Raw genomic sequence first — 25,847 nt, forward strand, 5'->3', positions numbered from 1 at the left:
AGGTCTCCTATGGTTGTGAGAGGTCTCCTATGGTCCTGAGAGGTCTCCTATGGTCCTGAGAGGTCTCCAAAGAGTTGTACCGTCGTTCTGGTCACACCTGAATTTTCAACAAGTTGAAATTTTCGCTGTTTCCACGCTGTATCTCTAAACTAAACTTGACAAAACCTTTAGGTAATTGTTCCTCCGGGAAACCACTTCTCGTTGTTCACATAAAGCATAATTGATATTTTACCAACGTACTAAAACATAATTACAGCTCTGTAAACTCCAGGCCCCTTCAGATGCAATCTTACGCATGTAGACAGTAATTCACTCAGATAAATGCTGTCATAGGTGACAGATTTCAAAATAATAAATGACATTTCTACATTTTAATGATACTTCCATTTCCATCTTGTTAATGCTCCAATCTCCATTTCAAGTCCTGTAAGATACGTGTTAAAATGTTCCCTATCTCTCTTCCAAGTGTGTAGTCTGTGACAGTTCTTTAACGTAGAAACAGAAGGAACTGCAGATGTTGGTTTACATAAAATCAAAGCACAAAGTGCTGTTTATATCAACAGGACGATGGTGGAGAGAGTCAAAAACTTCAAATTCCATATTTCCAAAGATCTTTCCTGGACCCAGCACACTGATACAATTATAAACAAAGCACATCAACGCCTCCACTTCCTGAGAAGATTACAGAGATTCGTTATGTCAGAGAGGATTCTCTTGAACTTCTACAGGTGTACAGTAGCGAGCATACTGACTGGTTGCATCATGGCTTGGTTCGGCAACTTGAACGTCCAGGAGCGGACAAGACAGCAAAAAGTTGTGACCACTGCCCAGTCCATCACCGGCTCTGACCTCCCCACCATCGAAGGGATCTATCGCAGTCGCTGCCTCAAAAAGGCAGCCAGCATCATCAGAGACCCACACACCATCCTGGCCACACTCTCATTTCACCCCTGCAATCGGGAAGAAGGTACAGGAGCCTGAAAACTGTAACATCCAGGTTCAGGAACAGCTTTGTCCCTACAGCCTTCAGATCTATTAAACACTACAAACTCAAATAAGCTCTGAACTACAATAGACTATTATTATTATTTTGATTGCACTACTATTGTTTGTTTTTTGTGTATATATATATATATGTGTGTGTGTGTGTGTGTGTGTGTGTGTGTGCGTGTGTGTGTGTGTGTGTGTGTGTGTGTGTGTGTGTGTGTGTGTGTGTATGTGTGTGTGCGTGTGTGTATGTGTGTGTGTGTGTGTGTGTGTGTGTGTGTGTGTGTGTGTGTGTGTGTGTGTGTGTGTGTGTGTGTTGTGTGGTACACACACTGTGTGTGTGTGTTTGTGTGTCTGTGTGTGTGTGTGTGTGTTGTGTTGTGTCTGTGTGTGTGTGTTACTATTGTACTTTTGGGTACCCAGCACTGAACTTTTTTGTTCTCTCTGTTGTTCAGATTCAGATTCAGTTTACTATGTTTACATATTCAGTTGTACCCCAGCAAGTAAGAATTTCATTGTTCTATCTGGGACACATGAGAATAAAACATTCTTGACTCTTGAGTAACTCTGCCGACTGGAAATCTCAGCGTATACTTAGAGATACAGCAGAGGACCAGGCTCTTTAGCCCAGCGAGACCATGCCGACCATTGATCACCTGTACACTAGTTCCATGTCCTACACACTAGGGACAATTTACAGAGGGCAATTAACCTGCAAACCTGTTCGTCTTATGGCAAGTGGGAGCAAACTGGAGCATCTGATGAAAACCCACGTGGCCACGGGGAGAATGTACAAACTCCGTACAGACAGAATCGATTACGGGTCTCTGGCGCTGTAAGGCACCAACTCATCTGCTGAGCCACTGTGCCGTCCCAACACTGTGCATTGTGTTGGAAGGATCTGCAGATGCTGGTTTAAATTGAAGATAGAGACAAAACGCTGGAGTAACTCAGCGGGACAGGCAGGATCTCTGGAGAGAAGGAATGGGTGATGTTTTTCGAGTCGACCCTTCTTCAGTCTCGACTCGAAACGTCACCCATTTCTTCTCTCCAGAGATGCTACCTGTCCCGCTGAGTTACTCCAGCTTTTTGTGTCTATCTACTGGGCATTGTATTGCAATTCAGTTGCCTGTGTGGTGGTGGGTATTTAGCAGAAGATGCTTAACACATCTATAAAATTTCTACCAAGTTTTCACAGAGACATACAGCACGGAAACAGGCCCTTCTGCCCAACTTCTCCATATCGAACAAAGTGCCCCATCTAAGCCAGCCCATTCACCTGCATTTGGTCCACCTCCCTCCAAACCCTTCCTATCCATGTACCTGTTCAAATGTCTTTACAATAATGAAACAAGGAACTGCAGCTGCTGGTTTACAAAAAAGAGACACAAAGTGCTGGAGCAACTCAGTGAGCCAAGCAACATCTCTGGAGGTGACGTTTCAATTCTTCCGATTCATAGAAAGGTCCCGACCCAAATCACCAATCGATGTTCTCCAGAGATGTTGTCTCAGCAGCTGAGTTACTCCAGCACTTTGCGTCTGTCTTGCGATAGTCCCTGCCTCAACTACATCCCCTGGCAGTTTGTTTCAATATACCCACCTCCCTCTGAGTGAAAAAATTGCTGTTCAGGTTCGTATTAAATCCTCTTCAGATTCAGATTCAGATTCAGATTCAATTTTAATTGTCATTGTCAGTGTACAGTACAGAGACAACGAAATGCATTTGACCTGAAACCAAGCATCCTCACCTTTTGATCTTTCACCTGAAACCAAGCATCCTCTGGTTCTTGATTCCCCTACTCTGGGTAAAATAATCTGTGCATCTGCCCGATCTATCTCCCTCATGATCTTGTACACCTCTATAAGATCACCCTGACCTCTCATCCTCTTGCGCTCCAAGGAACAGAGTCCTAGCCAACCCAACCTCTCCCTGTAGCTCCAGCCCTCAAGTCCTGGCAACATCCTCGTAAATCTTCTCTTGCACTCTTTCCAGCTTAGCGCCAACCTCCTTACCAGCAGATTGAACAAAACATGTCTCCAAGTGTGACCTTGGATTATCCTGGAGTCTTTGTGAATGAAACATTAATTTCTGGTCACTGTCGATGGAAATACACAAGTGATAAATGGTGAGAGATGTCTAACAGGGCCCCATTATGTTGCTGTTTCTCTCTCTCCTTTTTCCCTCCTGTAGTTGTAAAAATGTCATGGAGGAGTAATGGTGCCTTTGGCAGCCAACCCACCCTTTCTGATTAATAAAACACATTGTTAGTTTAACTTTCCAGCTGTCTTCCTCTATCTTAAAGTTATTAATATAGGCACCACCATACTTCACTTGGAAATAAACCTTAACCTTCTTCTAATCCTATCACCAACTATCTTGAGATACCATCTCATGGTTGCTGATTTTTCTTCCAAGAGAGTGGGTAGCTTAGTTTAATGTAGAGATATAGTGTGGAACCAGGCCCTTCGTCCCATCTATCCATCCACATTATTCATATATACTGGCACTTGGTCCGTATCCTACTGTGCTTTGTCGAATTAAGTGTTTGTGGGGTGTAGTTTGGTTTAGTTTTGCATGCCAATCAAGATGCCCCATCTACGCTAGTCCCAGCTGCTCAGATGTGGGAGGAACTTGGAATTCTACCAGCTATGCCACTTTAATTTAGTTTAGAGATACAGCATGGAAACAGGCCCTTCGAACCACCGAGTCCATACCAACCAGCAATCCTCGTTCATTAACACTACCCCTATACACACTAGGGACAATTTTACATTAATACCAAGCCAATTAACTGGCAAACCTGTACCCCCCCGGAGTTTAGAGATTTAGAGTTTTAGAGATACAGCGGGGTCAAGGAACGAGCCCTGTTTCCACCAATCTTTTCACCACCATGAATAAGAAGCACAAATGCGCAAGACCCCATTGTATGCAAATGCCGAGAAGCTCGGGCTGAACAATTTCTAATCTTGTAATGTGGGCTCGATAAGATGATTAGATCAAAGCAGAACCAGTCCCTTTGGCCCACTGAATCGACACCGACCAGTGATCCCGCACAATAGCACTACCCACACACACACTAGGGACAATGTTACATTCATACCAAGCCAATTAACCTACAAACCTGTACGTCTTTGGAGTGTGGGAGGAAACCGAAGATGTCGGAGTAAACCCACGCAGGTCACGGGGAGAACGTGTAAACTCCGTACAGACAGCACCCATAGTCAGGATTATGGTATATGGACACACTGATCTGTTTTCTAGTAAATGCCTACTATGTTCTGTGTGCTGAAGCAAAGCAAGAATTTCATTGTCCTGTACAGGGACACATGACAATAAACTCACTTGAACTTGAACTTGGGTCTTTGGCACAGAGTCAGTTAGCACCGAAAGTGGCTCTTCGGCCCAAGTTACCCATGCCGACCAAGATGCCCAATCTACACTAGTCTGCATTTGTCCCATATCCTTCAAGACCGAAGATCTCGGAGAAAACCCACGCAGGTCATGGGGGGAATGTACAAACTTCGTACAGACTGCACCCATAGTCAGGATCGAACCCGGTTCTCTGGCGCTGTAAAAAATGCCCCTGCCCCACTTAGGAAACCTGAACGTAAACGTCTGGAGACTTTGCGGTTTCTGTGCAGTTCCCGGAGGTTTTTGCCAATCTCCCTACCTGCTTCCACTACCTGCAACCTCCGGCAACCACCTGCAACCTCCGGGAACTGCCCGGAAACCTTGGGTGGGGCGCAAAGTCTCCAGAGGTTTCCGTTCAGGTTTCCTAAGTGGGACAGGGGCATAACACTCTACCGCTGTGCAGCCCTAGTGGAGTTGAATGCCAAGATCATTCCAATTTCCCTAATTAGTCACATTCTTACCATTCTCTCACCCTGCTTGCTCCCTTCACAATTCTCCACATTGAATTCCATTTGTATTCCTGCATGCGGAAAGCAAGCTCATGTTAATTCATCAGATCCTGATGGAAGGGAATTGGAGAAGGGAAGCTTGCCAGATCCCTTGGGATTCCCTTGTACTCCCACTTACATTCTTCAAATCCTGCTCTGAGTAAGTGCGTATGTGAGCCATGATGGCATGTACACTGCCAAGGAGCAACGAAGGAACTGTTCCTATATCAATGACCACACACATTACATAATACTTCTGAGTAATTGCAAGTGTGTCTGTGGCAGCTGGTGTGTGGAGGTGTGGTCTGAGAACAGAAACACAGTTTGGGGACTTGGGAAATACTCAACTTACAGTTACACATTGAAATGATTTCAGGCCGAGAAGAGTTCCAGAAATGGAATTTATTGTGAATTGTTTTGGACTGTTGGCATTTTATACTTGGACTTATGCCTGTCCGACTGAGAGGACAGGATACAGGAGTCAAATGAAGATAAATCGATAGATATAGACACAAAATGCCGGAGTAACTCAGTGGGTCAGGCAGCTTCTCTGAAGGGTGGTGAATCTGCAGAATTCTTTGCCACAGAAGGCTGTGGAGGCCAAGTCAATGCATATATTTAAGGCAAGCGATAGATAGATTCAAGTCAAGTCAAGTCAAGTCAAGTTTATTTGTCACATACACATACGAGATGTGCAGTGAAATGAAAGTGGCAATGCTCACGGACTTTTGTGCAAAAGACAAACAACAAAACAACCAAACAAATTATAAACATAAACAATTCTTGATTAGTACGGGTGTCAGGGGTTATGGGGAGAAGGCAGGAGAATGGGATTGGGAGGGAGAGATAGATTAGCTGGTGTAGACTTGATGGGCCAAATGGCAGTGTAGACTTGATGGGCCAAATGGCATAATTCTGCTGAAATGGATGGGTGACATTTTGGGTCGGGTCCTTGCAACAGTAAGGTCCCAGTAACTCAGGGTGCCCGTCACCAGGTGATGTGTCGGAAGGAACTTCAGATGCTGGTTTACACCGAAGATAGACACAAAATACCGGAGTAACTCAGTGGCTCAGGCAGCATCTCTGGAGAAAAGGAATAGGTGACGTTTCGGGTCAAGACCGTTCTTCAGACTGAGAGTCAGGGGAGAGGGAACCGAGAGATATGGACGGTGATGTAGAGAGATGTAGAAGAAATTAATGAAAGACATGCAAAAAAAGTAACGATGATCAAGGAAAGGTGGAGCCCACAATGGTCCGTTGTTGGCTGTGGGCTAGGTGATAATGAGTTATACAAACAATTAAACTCAACAGGACAACATTATTGATAAATTAGCAGAACTGGGGTTGCTGGAATGCAAAGTCTTCACCTAAATTTGTTTGATTGAATGAAAGAAACAGTATGGAAACAGGCCCTTCGGCCCATCAAGTCCACTGATCATGCTGTTCACACTAGTTCTGTGTTATCCCTTTTTCTCATCCACTCTCTACACACTAGGGGCAATCTACAGAGGGCCGATTAACCTACAAACCCACAAGTCTTTGGGATGTGGGAGGAAACCGGAGCACCCAGAGGAAACCCACGTGGTCATAGGGAGATCGTGCAAACTCCACACACAGAGACGGCACCCGAGGTCAGGATCGAACCTGGGTCTTCGATGCTGCCAGACAGCAGTTCCCATTCCCACTCTGACATTTCTGCCCAGGGCCTCCTCCACTGTCAGAGTGAGGTCAAACGCAAATTGGAGGAACAACACCTCATATTTCACTTGGACAGCTTACACCCCAGTGGTATGAACATTGATTTCTCTAATTTCAAGTAACCCTTGCATTCCCCCTCTCTCTCCCATCCTAGTGGTCCTGCCAGTTCCACTGTTTGCATCCATATATCCCTTCATTATCACCTCTTCCACAGCCAACAATGGAGCATTGTGGGTTCCACCTTTCCTTGGCCATCGGTGCTGGCTATGATTTGTTCTAAACCTTTTCATACCTCCAGTTTATTCCTCTCCCCTGACTCTCAGTCTGAAGAAGGGTCTTGAAACATAGAAACATAGAAATTAGGTGCAGGAGTAGGCCATTCGGCCCTTCGAGCCTGCACCGCCATTCAATATGATCATGGCTGATCATCCAACTCAGTATCCCGTACCTGCCTTCTCTCCATACCCCCTGATCCCCTTGGCCACAAGGGCCACATTTAACTCCCTCTTAAATATAGCCAATGAACTGGCCTCAACTACCCTCTGTGGCAGAGAGTTCCAGAGAGTCACCACTCTCTGTGTGAAAAGCATCACCCAATCCTTCTCTCCAGAGATGCTGCCTGACCCGCTGAGTTACTCCAGCACTCTGTGTCTATCTTCGGTGTAAACCAGCATCTGCAGTTGCTTCTCTTTACAGTATCTCTTTCCGCAGATGCTGCCTAACCTAGTGAGCGTTTTCCAGCATTTTAGATATGCAGGTTATTTGCAGGCAGAGGAGATTGATTTAGAAACATAGAAAATAGGTGCAGGAGGAGGCCATTCGGCCCTACGAGCTAGCACCGCCATTCATTGTGATCATGGCTGATCGTCCCCAATCAATAGCCCATAGAAACATAGAAAATAGCTTTTGATTTCAGACTTCCAGCTATTGGCAATCTTTAAAATGCAATCTCACACTCTCCTGACAAAACAACTCACATGAAATTGGACACTTTGCATCTCAAAGCTAAATTCCCCATTGCATTTATACAATGTGGAAAGCTCGCTTTAAACTGTTATCCATGCACACAGCGTGTTCAAACACGTCTCGTTTTGAGAAATCAACATTTCCCCTGTTTTAATGGGAGCTATGGTTTGATTTTGGAGCTGAGCATCCTGTAAATCAAACAAGGAAGCGCCTCTCCAAACCGCAACCGGCAAAATAATACCCACATCTTTTTTCATTCTCACCCTCAACCAAAGATACTAGAGGAGCTCCTCTGGTATCTTGAACTGCAAACTTCCCAGAGCACTGCACAACTACTGAGCCTGCTTTTCCGGGGGAAAAAAAGGAAATATGATCATCTGGAAGTTGAGGAGTTACAAACTTTTGGCCAATCAGGCAGCGGATTTTTTCGCCGGCAGCCGACGGCAGTGAGCAAAGGGCCCTTGTTTTTATTTCCTGGGCTTTTGTCAGTGTCAATGTGATCGGCCGAGCTATTTCTCTCTCTCTCTCTCTCGCCGGATCCACCAAGTCGCCGTACAGAAGGAAGAGAGAGGAACAGAAGGAGGAGGAGGAGGGTGGAAAACTTGTAAAAACTTTCCCAGAATTTCTTTTTAAAACAGCCCCCTAAACAAATAGTCATCTCATCCCACACCCCCCACCTCCTCAAACATGTCTAGAGAAAGCCTGGTTTAAAAAGTGCACAGGCAAAACGGGAGAGAGGGAAAGAGAGAGAGTGTGTGTGTGAATGAAAGAGGGCGAACTCTGCAATAGCTTCATGGCTCCATAGGTCTCATACACAGATACATGAACTCGCTGGAACTTTTGCAAGTGGTCCTTTCAAGAAACCTGGCGTAGGGGAGAAACTGTTACCATCTCCGGGAAGTTCAAGGAATTGGGAATGGAGTGTTGGAAGTCGAGGAGCTGGCTGCTGGAAGCCGGTGTGATACTAATTGCTGCACTTCTACACCAGTGCTCAACAAAGCCGACAGGTAAGCGGTTTTTTCCCCTCCCCTTAGCAAGCAAAAGAAACACAAAGAAACTTCTTTAGCTCGTCCCCAATGTCTGAGTTATTTATTTTTTTTACAAATAATCAACATTTTTTTTTAAAAACCTGGAAAACTAAAATGTTGCCAACTGGAGTTGGGTAACTTCACCAAAGTCAGCGGAAAGTGAGACTTTGATGATGTTAGGTAAAAATGCTGGAGGAACTCAGCTGGTGTGAGGCAGCATCTATGGAGCGAAGGAAATAGCTGAAGTTTCGGGTCGAGACACTTCTTTGATGATGTTATGGATTTTTTTTAAACTTTTGAGAAGTGGACAGGGTTTTGCCTTTCAAATGTGTTTCATGTTTGTTCTTGAGTTCTGGGAGCAGAATTAGGCCATTCGGCCCATCGAATCTATACCGGCATACAATCGTGGCTGGTCTATCTATCTCTCCCTCTCAACCCCATTCTCCTGCCTTCTCCCCATAACCTTTGCCACCCGTGCTAATCAAGTTGGTGAGATTTGAGTTGGCGGTGCCTTCAGTTTCATTCCTTTCTTTTAACCCTAGCGAGATCATTGACTGTTAACGTGAGATTTGCAGCAATGTCGTTTGCAAGTTGCAACTGAAGTATATTGGAGGTAGACACAAAATGCTGGAGTAACCCAGCGGGACGGGCAGCGCCTCTAGAAAGACGTTTCGGGTCGAGACCCTTCTTCAGACTATAAAAGAAAATTGGCTCTTTAATAGGAACTTTCCAAGGAGTTGGACGGTTTGCAAACAGATAATGCTCAGCTGATTTGAGTTTTGGGTCTAATTGAAGGGGGAGTTCCCTACTAATTGGTGGAACCTATTGCAAATCTAAACTTTTATCCAATGCTGAGCTTGGTTTCACGCCGCATGCCGAGTGCAATGCCAACTCCAACAGATCCAAGATAGACACAGAGTGCTGGAGTAACTCAGCGGGCCAGGCAGGTATGAACAGTTACTCCAGCACTCTGTGTCTGTCTAAAGTAAACGCTGGAATTAAGGGATATGGGGAAAAAGTGGGAACTGATTTTGGATGATCAGCCATGATTATATTGAATGGCGGTGGTGGCTCGAAGGCCGAATGGCTTACTCCTGCACCCATTTCCCCTGTTTCTATGTGGGGTGTGTAGATTGTCAATAGGATATTAATAGCTTGGGACTGATAGTTTTGGCTGAAGAAGTGTCCCGACTGGAAATGTTGCCTGTGGTTATCCAGAGATGCTGCCTGACCTGTTGGGTCACTCCAGCACTTTGTGTTTTTTTCTTCTTGTAAACTAGCATCTGCAGTTCCTTGTGTCTACAATGTTGCTTCCATGTTTAACCCAGGGCTGAAGTGAGACGGCATCATCTAATTGTCAATGACCTTTTCATACCTCGAGTCCCCCTCTCCCCTGACTCTCAGTCTGAAGAATGCTCTCGACCCGAAAGGTCACCAGTTCCTTCTCTCCAGAGGTGCTGCCTGTCCCGCTGAGTTACTCCAGCTTTTTGTGTCAATATGTAATTCTCCCAGTCAGCTGTGAAAAGACCCAAACTTCGTGGATGATACAATTCCCTAATCTTGAGTCCACACACACAAAATGTTGTCTCTATCCTCGTTTGAAGTGGACTTGGCCCGGTGCTGAAGGTGTTTTTTGGAAATAGACACAACAATCTGGAGGGACTCAGCGGGACAGGCAACATCAGCGAGGGAATGTATCGTTAGCAAGGAACTGCTTCTCCAGAGATGCTGCCTGTCCCGCTGAGTTAACCCTAGCATCTTGAGTCTACACGTTTAAAGCAGCATCTGCAGTTGCTTCCTACTCGGGAGGTTTGGAAATACCAAAGCCCCCGCCCTCGCGAATGATGCTCCTTCAGTCCAACCCGCTTTCCGGCTGCAGCGGTGTCCCCGCCGAGAGGTTCAAACAGGGGTTGTTGCATCTGCAGAGACACAGATCCGTGCCACACTGGCCCACAGGAATGTGCCCGCGTCCCGGCCCCTCGCTGCCCCTGGTCTGAAGGAGGGTCTCGACCCATTCCTTCTCTCCAGGGATGCTGCCTGTCCCGCTGAGTTACTCCAGCTTTTTGTGTTGGGGGCTGCGTTGCCACTAGGCTAGAACTACATATGCCGAGCTGCCTGTACAATATTCTTCCTCTCCTCCCTGCCCTCTCCTCCCTGCCCTCTCCTCCCTGCCCTCTCCTCCCTGCCCTCTCCTCCCTGCCCTCTTCCCCCCCGCAGGAATACAGATTCCCAACTCTCTGGGTGGAAAAAGATCAGTCCTAAATGGCCTACCCCTTATCCTGAAACTGTGTGGCCCTTGGTTCTGGTCACCGCTTCCCGCCCCCTTCAGTTTATTTGCTTGGTGAAGTATGCCTTTAACTAGCGTGTATTAACTGTGGGGATGTGCTTCGACTGGAGTTCTCAATGGTGGTTTGGCAGTGTGTTTTCTCTCTCGGATGCAAGCTGACCTACTCCGCTCTAGGGCGGTGATTTGCAGTCCTGCAGTAAATCAAGTGGCTCGGGTCTGTGCTGGGAAGCCAGCCCATTAAAGTGCATCAGGTGTTGGATTGGAGAAACCATGCCCAGCGCTACCAATTAAGGAAGATTTGTTCGTAAAGTCGTCATGTGTAAAGTTTTCCTGCACTGCTCCTCGCTCTTCTCCTGTCCATGGACTGACTCATTCTGGGGCAAGATGCCACTGCTCTCCCTGCTCTGCCAATTGGCCAACTTGTCTAACTTATCAGGCAGAGTGTTATTTGCCAGGAGAGGGATCTGTTCTGCTGTCTTTGCCTCTTACCTCCCACGGCATTGCCACACGTGATAGGACCAGAATGAGGCCATTCGGCCCATCAAGTCTACACCGCCATTCAATCATGGCTGATCTATCTCTCCCTCCTAACCCCCTTCTTCTGCCTTCTCCCCATAACCCCTGACCCATACTAATCAAGAATCTATCCATCTCTGCCTTCAAAAATATCCACTGACTTGGCCTCCACAGCCTTCTGTTGCAATAAATTCCACAGATTCAGCACCCTGTCATGAGATCATAATCTCTTCCTGCTTCCAGAACTTGGCCCGACTCGTTTAGTTTAGAGATACAGCACGGAAACAGGACCTGTGGCCAGTGGTGGCATGGGTCTAAAAATAATGGTTGCCAGGGGACAAAGGGGGCCCACTTGCCATCGGGCAAGCTGACACCCTGGCCAGTCCGGCACTGCCTTTAGCCCACCGAGTCCACACTGACTAGCGATCATCCCGTACACTAGCACTATCTTACACACACTACGGTCAATTTACAATTTTACCAAAGCCAATTAACCTACAAACCTGCACGTCTTTGGAGTGTGGGATAAAACCAGCGTACCTGGAGAAAACCCACGAGATCACAGGGAGAACGTGCAAACTCCATAGAGACAGCACCCATAGTCAGGATCGAACCCGAGTCTCTGGCGCGGTAAGGCAGCAACTCTATTGCTGCGCCACCCCAATGCGTGGACCTTCCCTGGAAGGCAACATGCTGGAAAAGATCAACTCTTCCTGCAGGCCCTTCACCTTCTCCTGAGGATTTCCCATCGCACCTTTGGGGTTTAGATTCTCCACAAAGGGTGGTGGGTGTATGGAGCGAGCTACCGGAGGAGGTAGTTGAGGCAGGAGCTATCACAACGTTCACGAAACAACTCAACAGGTACATTAGTCGGACAGATTTAGAGGAATATGGGCCAGACAAAGGCAGGTGGAACTGGTGTAGATGGAAAATGTTGGTCAATGCGGGCAATTGGTCTGAAGGGCCCGTTTCCACACTGTATCACTCTATGACTCTTTCTGACCATAGAACACAGAACAGTAAACATAGAAACATAGAAACATAGAAATTAGATGCAGGAGTAGGCCATTCGGCCCTTCGAGCCTGCACCGCCATTCAATATGATCATGGCTGATCATCCAACTCAGTATCCCGTACCTGCCTTCTCTCCATACCCCCTGATCCCCTTAGCCACAAGGGCCACATCTAACTCCCTCTTAAATATAGCCAATGAACTGGCCTCAACTACCCTCTGTGGCAGAGAGTTCCAGAGATTCACCACTCTCTGTGTGAAAAAAGTTCTTCTCATCTCGGTTTTAAAGGATTTCCTCCTTATCCTTAAGCTGTTGACCCCTTGTCCTGGACTTCCCTAACATCGGGAACAATCTTCCTGCATCTAGCCTGTCCAACCCCTTAAGAATTTTGTAAGTTTCTATAAGATCCCCTCTCAATCTCCTAAATTCTAGAGAGTATAAACCAAGTCTATCCAGTCTTTCTTCATAAGACAGTCCTGACATCCCAGGAATCAGTCTGGTGAACCGTCTCTGCACTCCCTCTATGGCAATAATGTCCTTCCTCAGATTTGGAGACCATAACTGTACGCAATACTCCAGGTGTGGTCTCACCAAGACCCTGTACAACTGCAGTAGAACCTCCCTGCTCCTATACTCAAATCCTTTTGCAATGAAAGCTAACATACCATCCGCTTTCTTTACTGCCTGCTGCACCTGCATGCCTACCTTCAATGACTGGTGTACCATGACACCCAGGTCTCGCTGCATCTCCCCCTTTCCCAATCGGCCACCATTTAGATAATAATCTGCTTTCCCGTTTTTGCCACCAAAATGGATAACCTCACATTTATCCATCAGTACAGCACAGGAACACGCCCTTTCGGCCCGCAATGCGTGTACTGACTGTAATACCAAGTTAAACTAAAGGGGAGGCCATTTAAGACTGAGGTGAGAAAAAACTTTTTCACCCAGAGAGTTATGAATTTATGGAATTCCCTGCCACAGAGGGCAGTGGAGGCCAAGTCACTGGATGGATTTAAGAGAGAGTTAGATAGAGCTCTTGGGGCTGGTGGAGTCAAGGGATATGGGGAGAAGGCAGGCACGGGTTATTGATTGGGGACGATCAGCCATGATCACAATGAATGGCGGTGCTGGCTCGCAGGGCCGAATGGCCTCCTCCTGCACCTATTTTCTATGTTTCTAAACCAATCTCCTCTGCTGGCAAATAACCTGCATCTCCATGTGCTGATCTAAAAGTTTCTTAAACCCACTATCATATATGTGTCTCACCAGCCTCAGTAGTGATATCCAGGCACCCACCACAGTCCATATAAAAAACATACCCCACACATACTGGGAGAGATAGATCAGCCACGATTGAATGGTGGAGTAGACTAGATAGGCTGAATGGCCTAGTGCTGATCCTATCACGTATGAACATTCCCTTTAAGCTTTCCCCACTCACCTTATAAGTATTCTTTGCCATTTCCATCTTCGGTGTTAGAAGGCTCAGGCTGTCTACCCTATCTACGCCTCTTGTAATTGTTGTATCAGCATCGGTAACATAGGCACTTTGTACACGGGGAGCACCTCTAGGGAGAAGTTGGGTGGAGTTTTGGGTCGAGACCCTTCTTTGGACACCCGCCACTAGTCTGAAGAAGGGTCTCGACCTGAAACGCCACCCACTCCTTCTCTCCAGAGATGCTGCCTGACCCTCCGAGTCAGGGGGCGGAAAACCCGTGTGGGGGCCAGAGGGGACACGTCCCCCCCCATGTTTTGAGAGGGGAGGGGGGGATTTTTTGTGATACCGATTTAAAAACCTCCGCTTTTAGAGCTGGATTGAGCCTCCGAAGCCTCCACGTTTTGATAGCGAGTCCTGCTCTTGCTCCGAGTTACTCCGGCATGTTGTGCCTATCTTCGGCATCTGCAGTTCCTTCCCACACGATTTGGTTAGAGGCATCTCCTGAAACAACCTCCTGTAAGTCAACAACCTCCTGCAAGCAGGCGGGTCCATCGAATTCTCCGGGTAGCTGTGTGAATATCACAGCCAATTACTTCTGAATTAGCTCTGAATCCATATGGTTGGGTACGCCAAGATCAGCATGGAATGGATTAGCAAGCGGCACATGATGTGAAGATCAGTTAACCTGTTGCTATGAGTAGCAAGGAACTGCAGATGCTGGTTTAAAGATTCAGATTCAGATTCAATTTTAATTGTCATTGCCAGTGTACAGTACAGAGACAACGAAATGCATTTAGCATCTCCCTGGAAGAGCGACATAGCAAACGATTTGAATAAATAATAATAAGTGTCCGGGGGGGGGGTGGTGATTGGCAGTCACCGAGGTACGTTGTTGAGTAGAGTGACAGCCGCCGGAAAGAAGCTGTTCCTCGACCTGCTGGTTCGGCAACGGAGAGACCTGTAACGCCTCCCGGATGGTAGGAGGGTAAACAGTCCATGGTTGGGGTGAGAGCAGTCCTTGGCGATAGATAGACACAAACGGAAGAAGAAAACGGAAGATAAATGGAAGATAGACACAAAATATTGGAGTAACTCATCGGGTCAGGCAGCATCTCTGGCAAGAAGGAATGGGTGACTGAAGAAGGGTCTCGACCCATTCCTTCTCTCCAGAGATGCTGCCTGTCCTGCTGAGTGACTCCAGCATTCTGTGTCTATCTTCGAATTATTTAGGTGGGCTTCGAGTTATTTAGGTGGGCTTCAAGTTGTTTAGATTGGAGGGAGGAATGTTCGGAAGGACACAAAGAGTATTCGCTGTTCTCTAATTCACACCACGGAATATTTAGTGTTGAGCCTGAAGTAACGGGTGGGAACTTTCCGTCTGCTCGTAGCTCTTTCAAGAATATAGAGGTGTATTTTGACCATCAGCTTGGATTTACTGCTGGCTAGGGATGAATTCCATAACTTTCTGTTGCATATGAGGTGCTTGGAAGGGTTCTTGGATTATAAAACAGCAATAAAGTTGACAGCAAGCAGAGGCAACGTACCAAGACTACTTGGGGGCGGTTAATACACAGGGCTGGCTGGAGGTGAGGAACTGGTGCCAGCAAGCGTTTAAATAAACACAAAATGCTGGAGTAACTCGGCGGGTCTGGCAACTCCTCTGGAGGACCTTCTTTAGACTTCTCCTGGCACGGACCGTCACCTACTCACGTTCTCCAGAGATGCCGCTTGGCCCGCTGAGTTACTCCAGCACTGTGTTCCTTTGTGTAAACCAGCATCTGCAGTTCCTGGATACTCCAAGATTCTCAGCACGGTGGCGCAGTGATAGAGTTGTCCAAGTTCAAGTGAGTTTATTGTCATGTGTCCCTGTATAGGACAATGAAATTCTTGCTTTGCTTCAGCACACAGAACATAGTAGGCATTCACTACAAAACAGATCAGTGTGTCCATATACCATGATATAAATATATACACACACATGAATAAATAAACTGATAAAGTGCAAATAACAGAAAATGGTTATTAATAATCAGAGTTTTGTCCGAGCCAGGTTTAATATCCTGATGGCTGTGGGGAAGTAGCTATTCCTGAACCTGGTTGTTGCAGTCTTCAGGCTCCTGTACTTTCTACCTGAAGGTAGCAGGGAGATGAGTGTGTGGCCAGGATGGTGTGGGTCTTTGATGATACTGCCAGTCTTTTTGAGGCAGCGACTGCGATAAATCCCCTCGATGGAAGGAAGGTCAGAGCCGATGATGGACTGGGCATTTGCTGCCTCACAGTGCCAGAGACTTGGGTTCGATCCTGACTACGGGTGCAGTCTGTACAGATAATAGACAATAGGTGCAGGAGTAGGCCCTTCGAGCCAGCACCGCCATTCAATGTGATCATGGCTGATCATCCCCAATCAGTGCCCCGTTCCTGCCTTCTCCCCATATCCCCTGACTCCGCTATCTTTAAGAGCCCTATCTAGCTCTCTCTTGAAAGCATCCAGAGAACGGGCCTCCACCACCCTCTGAGGCAGAGAATTCCACAGACTCACTGACTGCGGGTGCTGTTTGTACGGAGTTTGAACGTTTTCCCCCGTGACCGTGTGGTTTCCACCGGGAAGCTCCGGTTTCCTCCCACACTCCAAAGACCTCCAGGTTTGTAGGTTGATTGGCTTGGTATAAATGTAAATTGTCCCTAGTGTGTGTAGGATAGTGTTAATGTGTGTGGATCGCATGGACTCAGTGCCCCAGAATTTGTACCTTCTCCTTCTGACAGCGTGGGTTTGCTCCGGGTGCTCCGGTTTCCTCCCAAACTCCAAAGTAGGTTAATTCACATGTAAATTGTCCCGAGTGTGTAGGATTGAACGAATGCACGGGTGATCACTTGTCAGCACAGACTCAGTGGGCCGAAGGGCCTGTTTCCATGCTGTATCTCTAATACTAAATTAAACTAAATTCCAGAAATGGATTATTTCACTGGCCTGTTTAACAATGCCAAAAATGTTTTCAGAAACAGATAAACAATGGAGAGAACCGTGGGTGTGAGGCTCAGATGAAGTTGAGAAAGCTTATCTGCGTACTTCAAAGAAGCTTCTGAACTTGATCGTATTTTCTCCTTGTATGGAACGGTGAACATTGAATGGTGCCCTCCCCGATAATCACTGAAATCAGACACAAAATGCTGGAGTAATTCAGCGGGACAGGCAGCATGTCTGGAGAGAAGGAATGGGTGACGTTTCGGGTTGAGACCCTTCTTTGAAGATTGAGGGGGGATCTTATAGAAATGTACAAAATTCTTAAGGGGTTGGGCAGGCTAGATGCAGGAAGATTGTTCCCGATGTTGGGGAAGTCCAGAACAAGGGGTCACAGTTTAAGGATAAGGGGGAAATCTTTTAGGACAGAGATGAAAAAAAAAAAATTTACACAGAGAGTGGTGAATCTCTGGAATTCTCTGCCACAGAAGGTAGTTGAGGCCAGTTCATTGGCTATATTTAAGAGGGAGTTAGATGTGGCCCTTGTGGCTAAAGGTATCGGGGTATGGAGAGAAGGCAGGTACAGGATACCGAGTTGGATGATCAGCCATGATCATATTGAATGGCGGTGCTGGCTCGACAATGAACAATGAAAATAGTCCGAATGGCCTACTCCTGCACCTGTTTTTATGTTTCTTCAGAATGAGTGTCAGGGGGAGAGGGAAATTGGAGATATGGAAGGGTACAAAATTTACAATATTTACCGAAGTCAATTGATCTTCAAACCTGCACGTCTTTGGAGTGTGGGAGGAAACTGGAGCACCCCTGCCGTCCTGCTGAGTTACTCCAGCATTTTTTGTCTAAAACCCACACAGGTCATACTGTTGGAATTCTTGGGAACGTACAAATGTCTGTACAAGAGGAGTGAAAACGGTCCAGCTGTACCAGGGGACTATCTCAGGGATCGACTCTACCTGATTCATCTCTGATTTCTAAGGACTCTGGTGCTAGTTTAATGGCCGCTGGGTCCCCACCCATTTAGGCACTATCCCACACCTGAACCGGTCAAAACCTCTGGGAGGAAACCGGACTTTGCAGGTCACCCATTCCGGCAGCTGTTTCCGTGGCGCTGGCCCCTTCCCACGGAAGGAAACATCTTGCAGGTGGTTCCCGGAGGTTGCAGGTAGTGGAAGCAGGTAGGGAGACTGACAAAAAACCTCTGGGAACCGCACGGAAACCTTGGGTGGGGCGCAAAGTCTCCAGATGTTTCCGTTCAGGTTTCCTAAGTGGGACAGGGGCATAAGGCAGGAACTCTACTGCTGCGCCACCTCCTTGGGATGAAACTGTAGCACCAGGGGAAGCCCACAGAGAGCAGAGTCCACCAGGGGTGAAGATCGAGCCGGAATCCCTGGAGCTACGAGGCAGCAGCTCTAACTACTGAGCCAGCCCAAGTGGGCACTGATGCCAGATTCCCTTCCCTGAGAACATTAGCAAAGCAGATGGGGCTTTGTCACACTCCAGTACTCTCACGGTTACTGTTGCCGAGGTTAGCGTTAAGCTTTGAATTTTTTGGATTTCTGTAATGACTTGAATTAATTTCCCAGCTGTCGTGTTTGGATGTGGACTCTTGTTTCTGGACCAGTGGGCCAGAACTGTGGCAGACAGTGAGCGGAATTAGTCGCTGTGGCGCAATGCTCCTTGTTCCTCTCTCGCTGCTGAAATCTGCATCTGTGTAATCCCCTGTAGTCTGCACAACGTTCCGTGCATTTCATGCTCCCAATGCGTTACAGTGATGTTATCAAACTGCTGGGCTCGAAAACCAAATAGCAACACCACCAAGCTTGCCCACGATTACTCCGTTAATCTCCTAAGAGGCCACAAAGTGCTGGAGTCATTTAGCACAGTGGTTTGCAACCTTTTTTTGTTCATGGCCCCCTTGGGCTCTTTAATTTTTCTGTGCCCCCCCCCCCCCCCCCCCCCCCCCCCCCCACCCCCCTCACCTGACATTGACACTCAGAGAGTGGTAGCTGTGTGGAATGAGCTTCCAGTGAAGGTGGTGGAGGCAGGTTCGTTTTTATCATTTAAAAATAAATTGGGTAGTTATATGGATCGGAAGGGAATGGAGGGTTATGGTCTGAGCGCAGGTATATGGGACTAGGGGAGATTATGTGTTCGGCACGGACTAGAAGGGTCGAGATGGCCTGTTTCCGTGCTGTAATTGTTATATGGTTATATGGTTATTATTAGCAGAAAAAAAAGTGCCCCCCTTCATTGAACCTGTGGCCCCCTAAATCCCCAGATTTTTCTGTGGCCCCCCCTGAAATGTGCCATGGCCCCAGGTTGTGAATCACTGATTTAGCGGGACAGGCACAAGGATATGTGGGGAATGGAGGGATATGGATTGTGTTGGTCAACATGAGATGGTCTTGGCATCATGTTTGGTGCCGACATTGTGGGCCGAATGGCCTGTTCTTGTGTTCTATGGTCTATGTCCTACATCCAAGGGTGACTACTTTACCAGGCAGGTGTGGCTCGTGTAGTTGGGGTATGCAGATGCAAGTTGGGCCAAATAGCCTGTCTCCGCTATGTATGACTCCATCTTAGTCGTAAACCAGTCGACCCCCTGATTGCAAGACTCCGTACCCTCATTCCAAATATTCCAGCTTCCTGGCATCTACTCTGTCAATCATGCCTCTCTCAGAGACAATCTCTTATGTGGATGTTTAGAGATACAGTGTGGAAACAGGCCCTTCAGCCCACCGAGTCTGTACTGCCCAGCGATCACCCGTTCATACTAATTCTATCCTGGTTCCTCTATCATCATTATTTTTTTGCATATCTTTTATTCATTTTCTTTCTCTCTCCACATCATCATCTACATCTCGTTTCCCTTATCCCTAACCAGTCTGAAGAAGGGTCTCGACCCAAAACGTCACCCATTCCTTCGCTCCAGAGATGCTGCCTGTCCCGCTGAGTTACTCCTGCCTTTTGTGTCACACTTCTATCTTACCCTCCAGGGACAATTTACAATTAAACTACAGACCTGTACATCTTTGTAGTGTGGGAGGAAACCGGAGCACCCGGAGAAAACCACTCAGTCACAGGGAGAATGTACTAATTCTGTACAAACAGGTTTAGAGGGATGTTGGCCAAACACGGGCAGGTGGGACTAGTGTAGATGGGACATCAGGTCAAGTCAAGACAAGCCTAGAGAGTTTAATGTCATGTGTCCCTGACAGGAATATGAAATTCTTGCTTTGCTTCAGCACAACAGAACATCAGCCTGAAGAAGGGTTTCGGCCCGAAACATTACCTATTTCCTTCGCTCCATAGATGCTGCTGCACCCGCTGAGTTGCCCCAGCATTTTTGTGTACCTTCGTTTTTCAAGCATCTGCAGTTCCTTCTTGAACAGAACATATCCCTAACCAGTCTGAAGAAGGGTCTCGACCCAAAACGTCACCAATTCCTTCTCCCCAGAGATGTTGGTTAGTGTGGGCAAGTTGACATGTTGGTTAGTGTGGGCAAGTTGGGCTGAAGGGCCTGTTTCCACACTGTAAGCCAACATCAAGCAAACAGAAGCCCCTCAGGCAACTCAGGACAGTTTTTAGGTAACAGAACACAGGAAACATGGGCTATATATCCATTCGTAAGAATGAAGTGTCTCCACAATACAAGAGGAGTAAAACGCACACAAAATGTTACCCGCTGTTGATGGATCGGTGAGCTTAGACTCTGAAAGTTCACGACCACATTACATCGACGTGGGGGCAGGGGGAGGTTGGAGAATTGTTGGAAATCATTGCAGCCTGAAGGAAAAGTGGTTAGCGCGGGAGGTCGGCTTGGAGCCACTTGATCTGCAGCCGGAATGTTGATCGTCTGACTCCAGTCACTAGCGTGGCTGCCTGCCTGCCTGCCTGCCGTCTGCCGTGAGTGGGGAATGCAGGGGGGCCTCAGCCAGCAAGGTAAACACGATAAAGATCATGCCGACCCATTAGGCTCTTTCTCTCTCCCAGGGCTTTGAGTGTCTCCCCCCCCCCCCCTCTGTCCCAGAGTTCACATTCTTTTAAACAAGGCCTGAAGAAGGGTCTCGACCCGAGACATCACCCATTCCTTCTCTCCAGAGATGCAGCCTTGCCCGCTGAGTTACTCCAACAGTTTGTGTCTAACTTCGATTTAAACCAGCATCTGCAGTTCTTTCCTGCAGAAATGCGCCTGGAATATGGGCATGTTGGAGTCGGAGAGTGATACAGCGTGGAAACAGGCCCAACCTGCCCACACGTCCAGCGTTTGGCCCATGTCCCTCCAAACTTGTCCTATCCATGCTCCTGTCTGACCATGGATAGGACAAGTTACTTAAATGTCCCAGCCTCAACTACCTCCTCTGGCAGCTCGTTCCACACACCCACCACCCTTTGTGCGAAAAGGTTACCCCTCAGATGCCTATGAAGTCTTTTCCCCTTCACCTTAAACCTATGTCCTCTGGTCCTCGATTGACTTACTCTGGGCAAGAAACTATGCATTTGTGAATCATGTTCTCATGTACTGGCCTTCCAGAAACCTTATTTAAATACGCACCCCACTGCTCTTTACTAAGGAGGAGGTGAAGGGGAAGCTTGTATATAAAACTCTGAGAGGCTTAGATAGGGTAGACATCCTGATTCTTGTTCATGTCCATAAGTTTAGTTTGGAGATACAGCGTGGAAACAGGCCCTTCGGCCCACCGTGTCCGTACTGACCAGCGATCCCCGCACACTAACACTGGGGTCAACCTTTACATTTATCAAAGCCAATTAACCTATGTCTTTGGAGCGTGGGAGGAAACTGAAGATCTCGGAGTAAACCCCTCGCAGATCACGGGGAGAACGTACAAACTTCGTATAGACAGCCCCCTAGTTGGGATCGAACCCGGGTCTCCGGCACTGCATTCGCTGTAAGGCAGCAACTCCTCCGCAGAATTAGGTCTACTCCACCATTGAATCATGGCTGATCTATCTTCCTCTCTCAACCCCCTCCTCCCGCCTTCTCCCCATAACCCCTGACTCCCTTCTTTAGATTGCATGAGGAGCGTCCCTCTGAAGAAGGGTCCTGACTCAAAACGTCACCAATCCATGTTCTCCAGAGGTGCTGCCTGACCTGCTGTGTTACTCCAGCACTTTGGGTCTTTTTTTAAATGCATCTTGATGAGATGAATTTTATGGTGCACCTGTAGGCATCAGTAAGAATTATTGAGGGTGTGCCGAATTCCCTTAGTCTGTTGTGGATTAGAGGATAGTGTGCCTGTCTTTGACTGAAGGCTGCGGGTTCGATTCCCATACAAGTGAGTACCATCGTAGAGATTGCTGATCAGTTGTAAGTTCAAGCTCACATCTATTGTCACATTCACCAATTGCCACAGAGGGCAGTGGAGGCCAAATCACTGGATGAATTTAAAAGAGTTAGATAGACCTCTAGGGGCTAGTGGAGTCGAGGGATGTGGGGAGAAGGCAGGCACGGGGCACTGATTGTGGATGATCAGCCGTGATCACAATGAATGGTGGTGCTGGCTCAAAGGGGCCAGCACCTATTTTCTACGTTTCTGTGTTTCTATGATTGCAATTGAGCCGCCCACATTGCACAGATACTGCATAGAGGGGTTAACGTTCAGTTCAAGATCACATCCGATTAAAGATATTTTAAAGGTACACAAAAATGCTGGAGAAACTCAGCGGGTGCAGCAGCATCTATGGAGCGAAGGAAATGGGCAATGTTTCGGACCAGGGTCTGAAGAAGGGTTTCGGCCCGAAACGTTGCCTATTTCCTTCGCTCCATAGATGCTGCTGCACCCGCTAAGCTCCTCCAGCACTTTTGTCTACCTTTGATTTTCCAGCATCTGCAGTTCTTTCTTAAATGCAGTATATCACCTCAAGGTTCTCGTGTGTCTAACTCCTGCATGGTAGGACGGAGCGAGTAGCCAATATTTCCCACCAACCACTTATTTCAAACTGACCACTCCGAGAAATAAATGTGTAGGAAGGAACTGCAGATGCTTGTTTAAACCAAAAGTAGACTCAAAACGCTGGAGTAACTCAGCGGGACAGGCAGCATCTCTGGAGAGAAGGAATGGGTGATGTTTCGGGTCTAGACACTTCTTCATAAATGTTCCTGCCTTACACCTGCCCCGTACTGAGCTAGAAATCCTTCACTCCATCGAAACGTAGAAAATAGGTGCAGGAGGAGGCCATTCGGCCCTTCAAGCCAGCACCGCCATTCAGCACGAAGGGTTAAATGGCCTACTCATGCACCTATTTTCTGAAGAAGGGTTTCAGCCCGAAACGTTGCCTATTTCCTTCGCTCCATAGATGCTGCTGCACCCGCTGAGTTTCTCCAGCATTATTGTGTACCACCTATTTTCTATGTTTCTATGTATATATATATATCTATATATATCTATATCTATATCTATATCTATATATATATATATATATATATATATATCTCTATATATATATATCTATATATATATATATATATCTCTATATATATATATCTCTATCTATATATATATCTCTATATATATATATATATCTATATATATATATCTCTCTATATATATATATATATATATATATATCTCTATATATCTATCTATCTATCTATCTATCTCATGTCTGGCCTTGCCGTTCTGCTGCCCTCGGCTGTTGTTGGTCTCCAATTCTGGCCTCTTGTGCCTCTGCCAACTTTAATCACTCTGCCTTTTGGCAGCTGACTCATTGGTTGTCGAAGCCCAAGACGCTGATACCTTGTCCTCTCGTTCTCCAACCCCTCTGGCTTTCACTGAGGTCCTTGTCCCACAATCTCCCTGTGAGGTCTGGCGATTTCCTTCACTATGAAAAACTCTGTCGAGCAGAGTTTCTATTTGTTATAAAGGCCAAAGAAATGCACGTCACTTGTGCGATTTTCCTGAAGAAGGGTCTTGCCCCGAAACGTCACCCATTCCCTCTCTCCAGAGATGCTGCCTGACCCGCTGAGTTACTCCAGCTTTTTGTGTCCATCTTCGGTTTAAACCAGCATCTGCTGTTCATTCCTACACATAATGTAGTTTGGTTTGGAGAAACAGGCCCTTCGGCCCACCAAACCCATGCTGGCCACCAATCACCCATTCACACTCATAGACAACACCCTCTGCTGCCCTCATCAATGTTCTTGCTCATCTCTTCATTTGTTTGTGTCAGAAGGAACTGCAGATGCTGGTTTAAACCGAAGATAGGCGCACAAAGCTGGAGTGACTCAGTGGGACAGGCAGCACCTCTGGAGAAATTGTAAAATTGCCCCCAAGTGTGTAGGGAGTGGATAGTAAAGTGGGAGAACAACAGAACTAGTGTGTGGGACACAAAAATGCTGTTGAAACTCAGCGGGTGCAGCAGCATCTATGGAGCGAAAGAATTAGGCAACGTTTCAGGCCAAAACCCTTCTTCTCCATCAGTCTGAAGAAGGGTTTCGGCCCGAAACGTTACCTATTCCTTCGCTCCATAGATGCTGCTGCACCCGCTGAGTTTCAACAGCATTTTTGTCTACCTTCGATTTTCCAGCATCTGCAGTTCCTTCTTAAGAACTAGTGTGTGGACGGGTATGGTTTGCTGGAACAGTGCTGGTGGGCTGAAGGGCCTGTTTCCATGCTGTATCTTTCAAACTCTTGAGTCATTTGACATCATTGGCTTCCTCCTTGATCTCAGCAACACCTCTCCTGACCAGGGGTGACCAGTGTCACCTCCACTGCCCAGCGCCCTAGCCTTGGAGCTCCACAGGAAGCCTAATCCACCTGTAATTTGCTTCTCGTGTGTTGGGTGTGGATGAGAAAGTGGCATAAGATGGAACATAGAGCGTGTCTGAAGAAGGGTCCCGTCCCGAAACGCCACCTATTCCTTCTCTCCAGAGACGCTGCCTGTCCCGCTGAGTTACTCCAGCATTTTGTGTCTATCTTCCGTGCAGTTCCTTCCTACACTTGGAACTGGTGTGATCAATGGTCAGTGTGGACTCAGTGGGACGAAGGGCCTGTTTCCACGCTGTATCTCTCAACAAGGTGGGGCACGGTGGCCCAGCGGTAGAGCTGTTGCCTTAAGGGCCTGTCCCACTTGGGCCAGAGTCCCAAGTTCAATCCTGACTACAGGAGCTGTCTGTACGGAGTTTGTACGTTCTCCCCGTGACCATGTGAGTTTTCTCCAGGTGCTTCGGTTTCCTCCCACACTCCAAAGATGCACAGGTTTGTAGGTTAATTGGCTTTGGTAAAGATTGTAAATTGTCTGTAGTGTGTGTGTGGGATAGTGCCGGAGGCTCGCTGGCTAGTGCGGAGCTCGGTGGACCAGAGTCCCTGTTTCCGCACTGCATCTCTAAACAAAACTAAAGAAAATTAAAACTAAACTAAGTGCTGACAATTTAATCATGCTCGCTTTTAAAGATAAAATTGGTTTTGTGCTACAAACTATAAGCAGCTGCCGATGATTTTCTTTTCCAATTACACAGTAAACATCTCCCTGGAAATGCTACAATGAATTAATACGTGCTTGCATAAGAGGAGAGTTTCTCCGGCTATCTCACTGGCCTCTCTTTGCAAGATGATTACTTTGCTCAGGCAAGGAGCCAGGAAGTTTTTTACAGCCCAATCCTTCGACTAGCTAAAGTTACAGAGTGCCAAAGGTTCCTTGGATTTCTCCCCCTGTGACACTAATCTACCTGTTAATTAAAACAAACAGCACAGAGAGCATTTGATACTTTCCGGTACGATCGATCGCAGTGTGGGGCCGGTCGGTGCAGGCGACTGATTCATGTAATCTGTCCACAGTTTTTTGTCTTTATTCCGCCCACATTCCTCTCTCCTCATGACTTCATGTCTGAATCGGTGTCCACAAAGGCTGGCGAGGGAGGCAGGCCGTGTTGTGAAGGTTTGAATTGCACAGCGGGACAGGCAGCGTCTGTGGAGGACACGAGAGGCTAGGAGGCGGAAGAGACTGCAGATGCTGCTAGCTTGAATGTGAAGTGAGAGGGGGTTGTGGGGGGGTTAGAGGAGATGGAATA

The 25,847-nt window shown here is 47.2% G+C and overlaps 1 protein-coding gene across 2 annotated transcripts in view; it reads left to right on the plus strand.

Moving 5' to 3' along the window:
* The first annotated feature begins 8,004 nt into the window (after positions 1-8,004).
* LOC129714470 (collagen alpha-1(XI) chain-like) overlaps positions 8,005-25,847 on the plus strand; it is a 188,670-nt gene continuing 170,827 nt past the window's right edge. For both annotated transcript variants that reach the window (XM_055664082.1, XM_055664083.1), the window contains exon 1: positions 8,005-8,558. In XM_055664082.1, the coding sequence (XP_055520057.1) occupies positions 8,468-8,558 (91 nt within the window). In that variant the 5' untranslated portion in view covers positions 8,005-8,467. The remainder of the gene's footprint in view (positions 8,559-25,847) is intronic.

Source organism: Leucoraja erinacea, chromosome 39, assembly GCF_028641065.1.
Source record: "Leucoraja erinacea ecotype New England chromosome 39, Leri_hhj_1, whole genome shotgun sequence".
Taxonomy (NCBI): Eukaryota; Metazoa; Chordata; class Chondrichthyes; order Rajiformes; family Rajidae; genus Leucoraja; species Leucoraja erinaceus.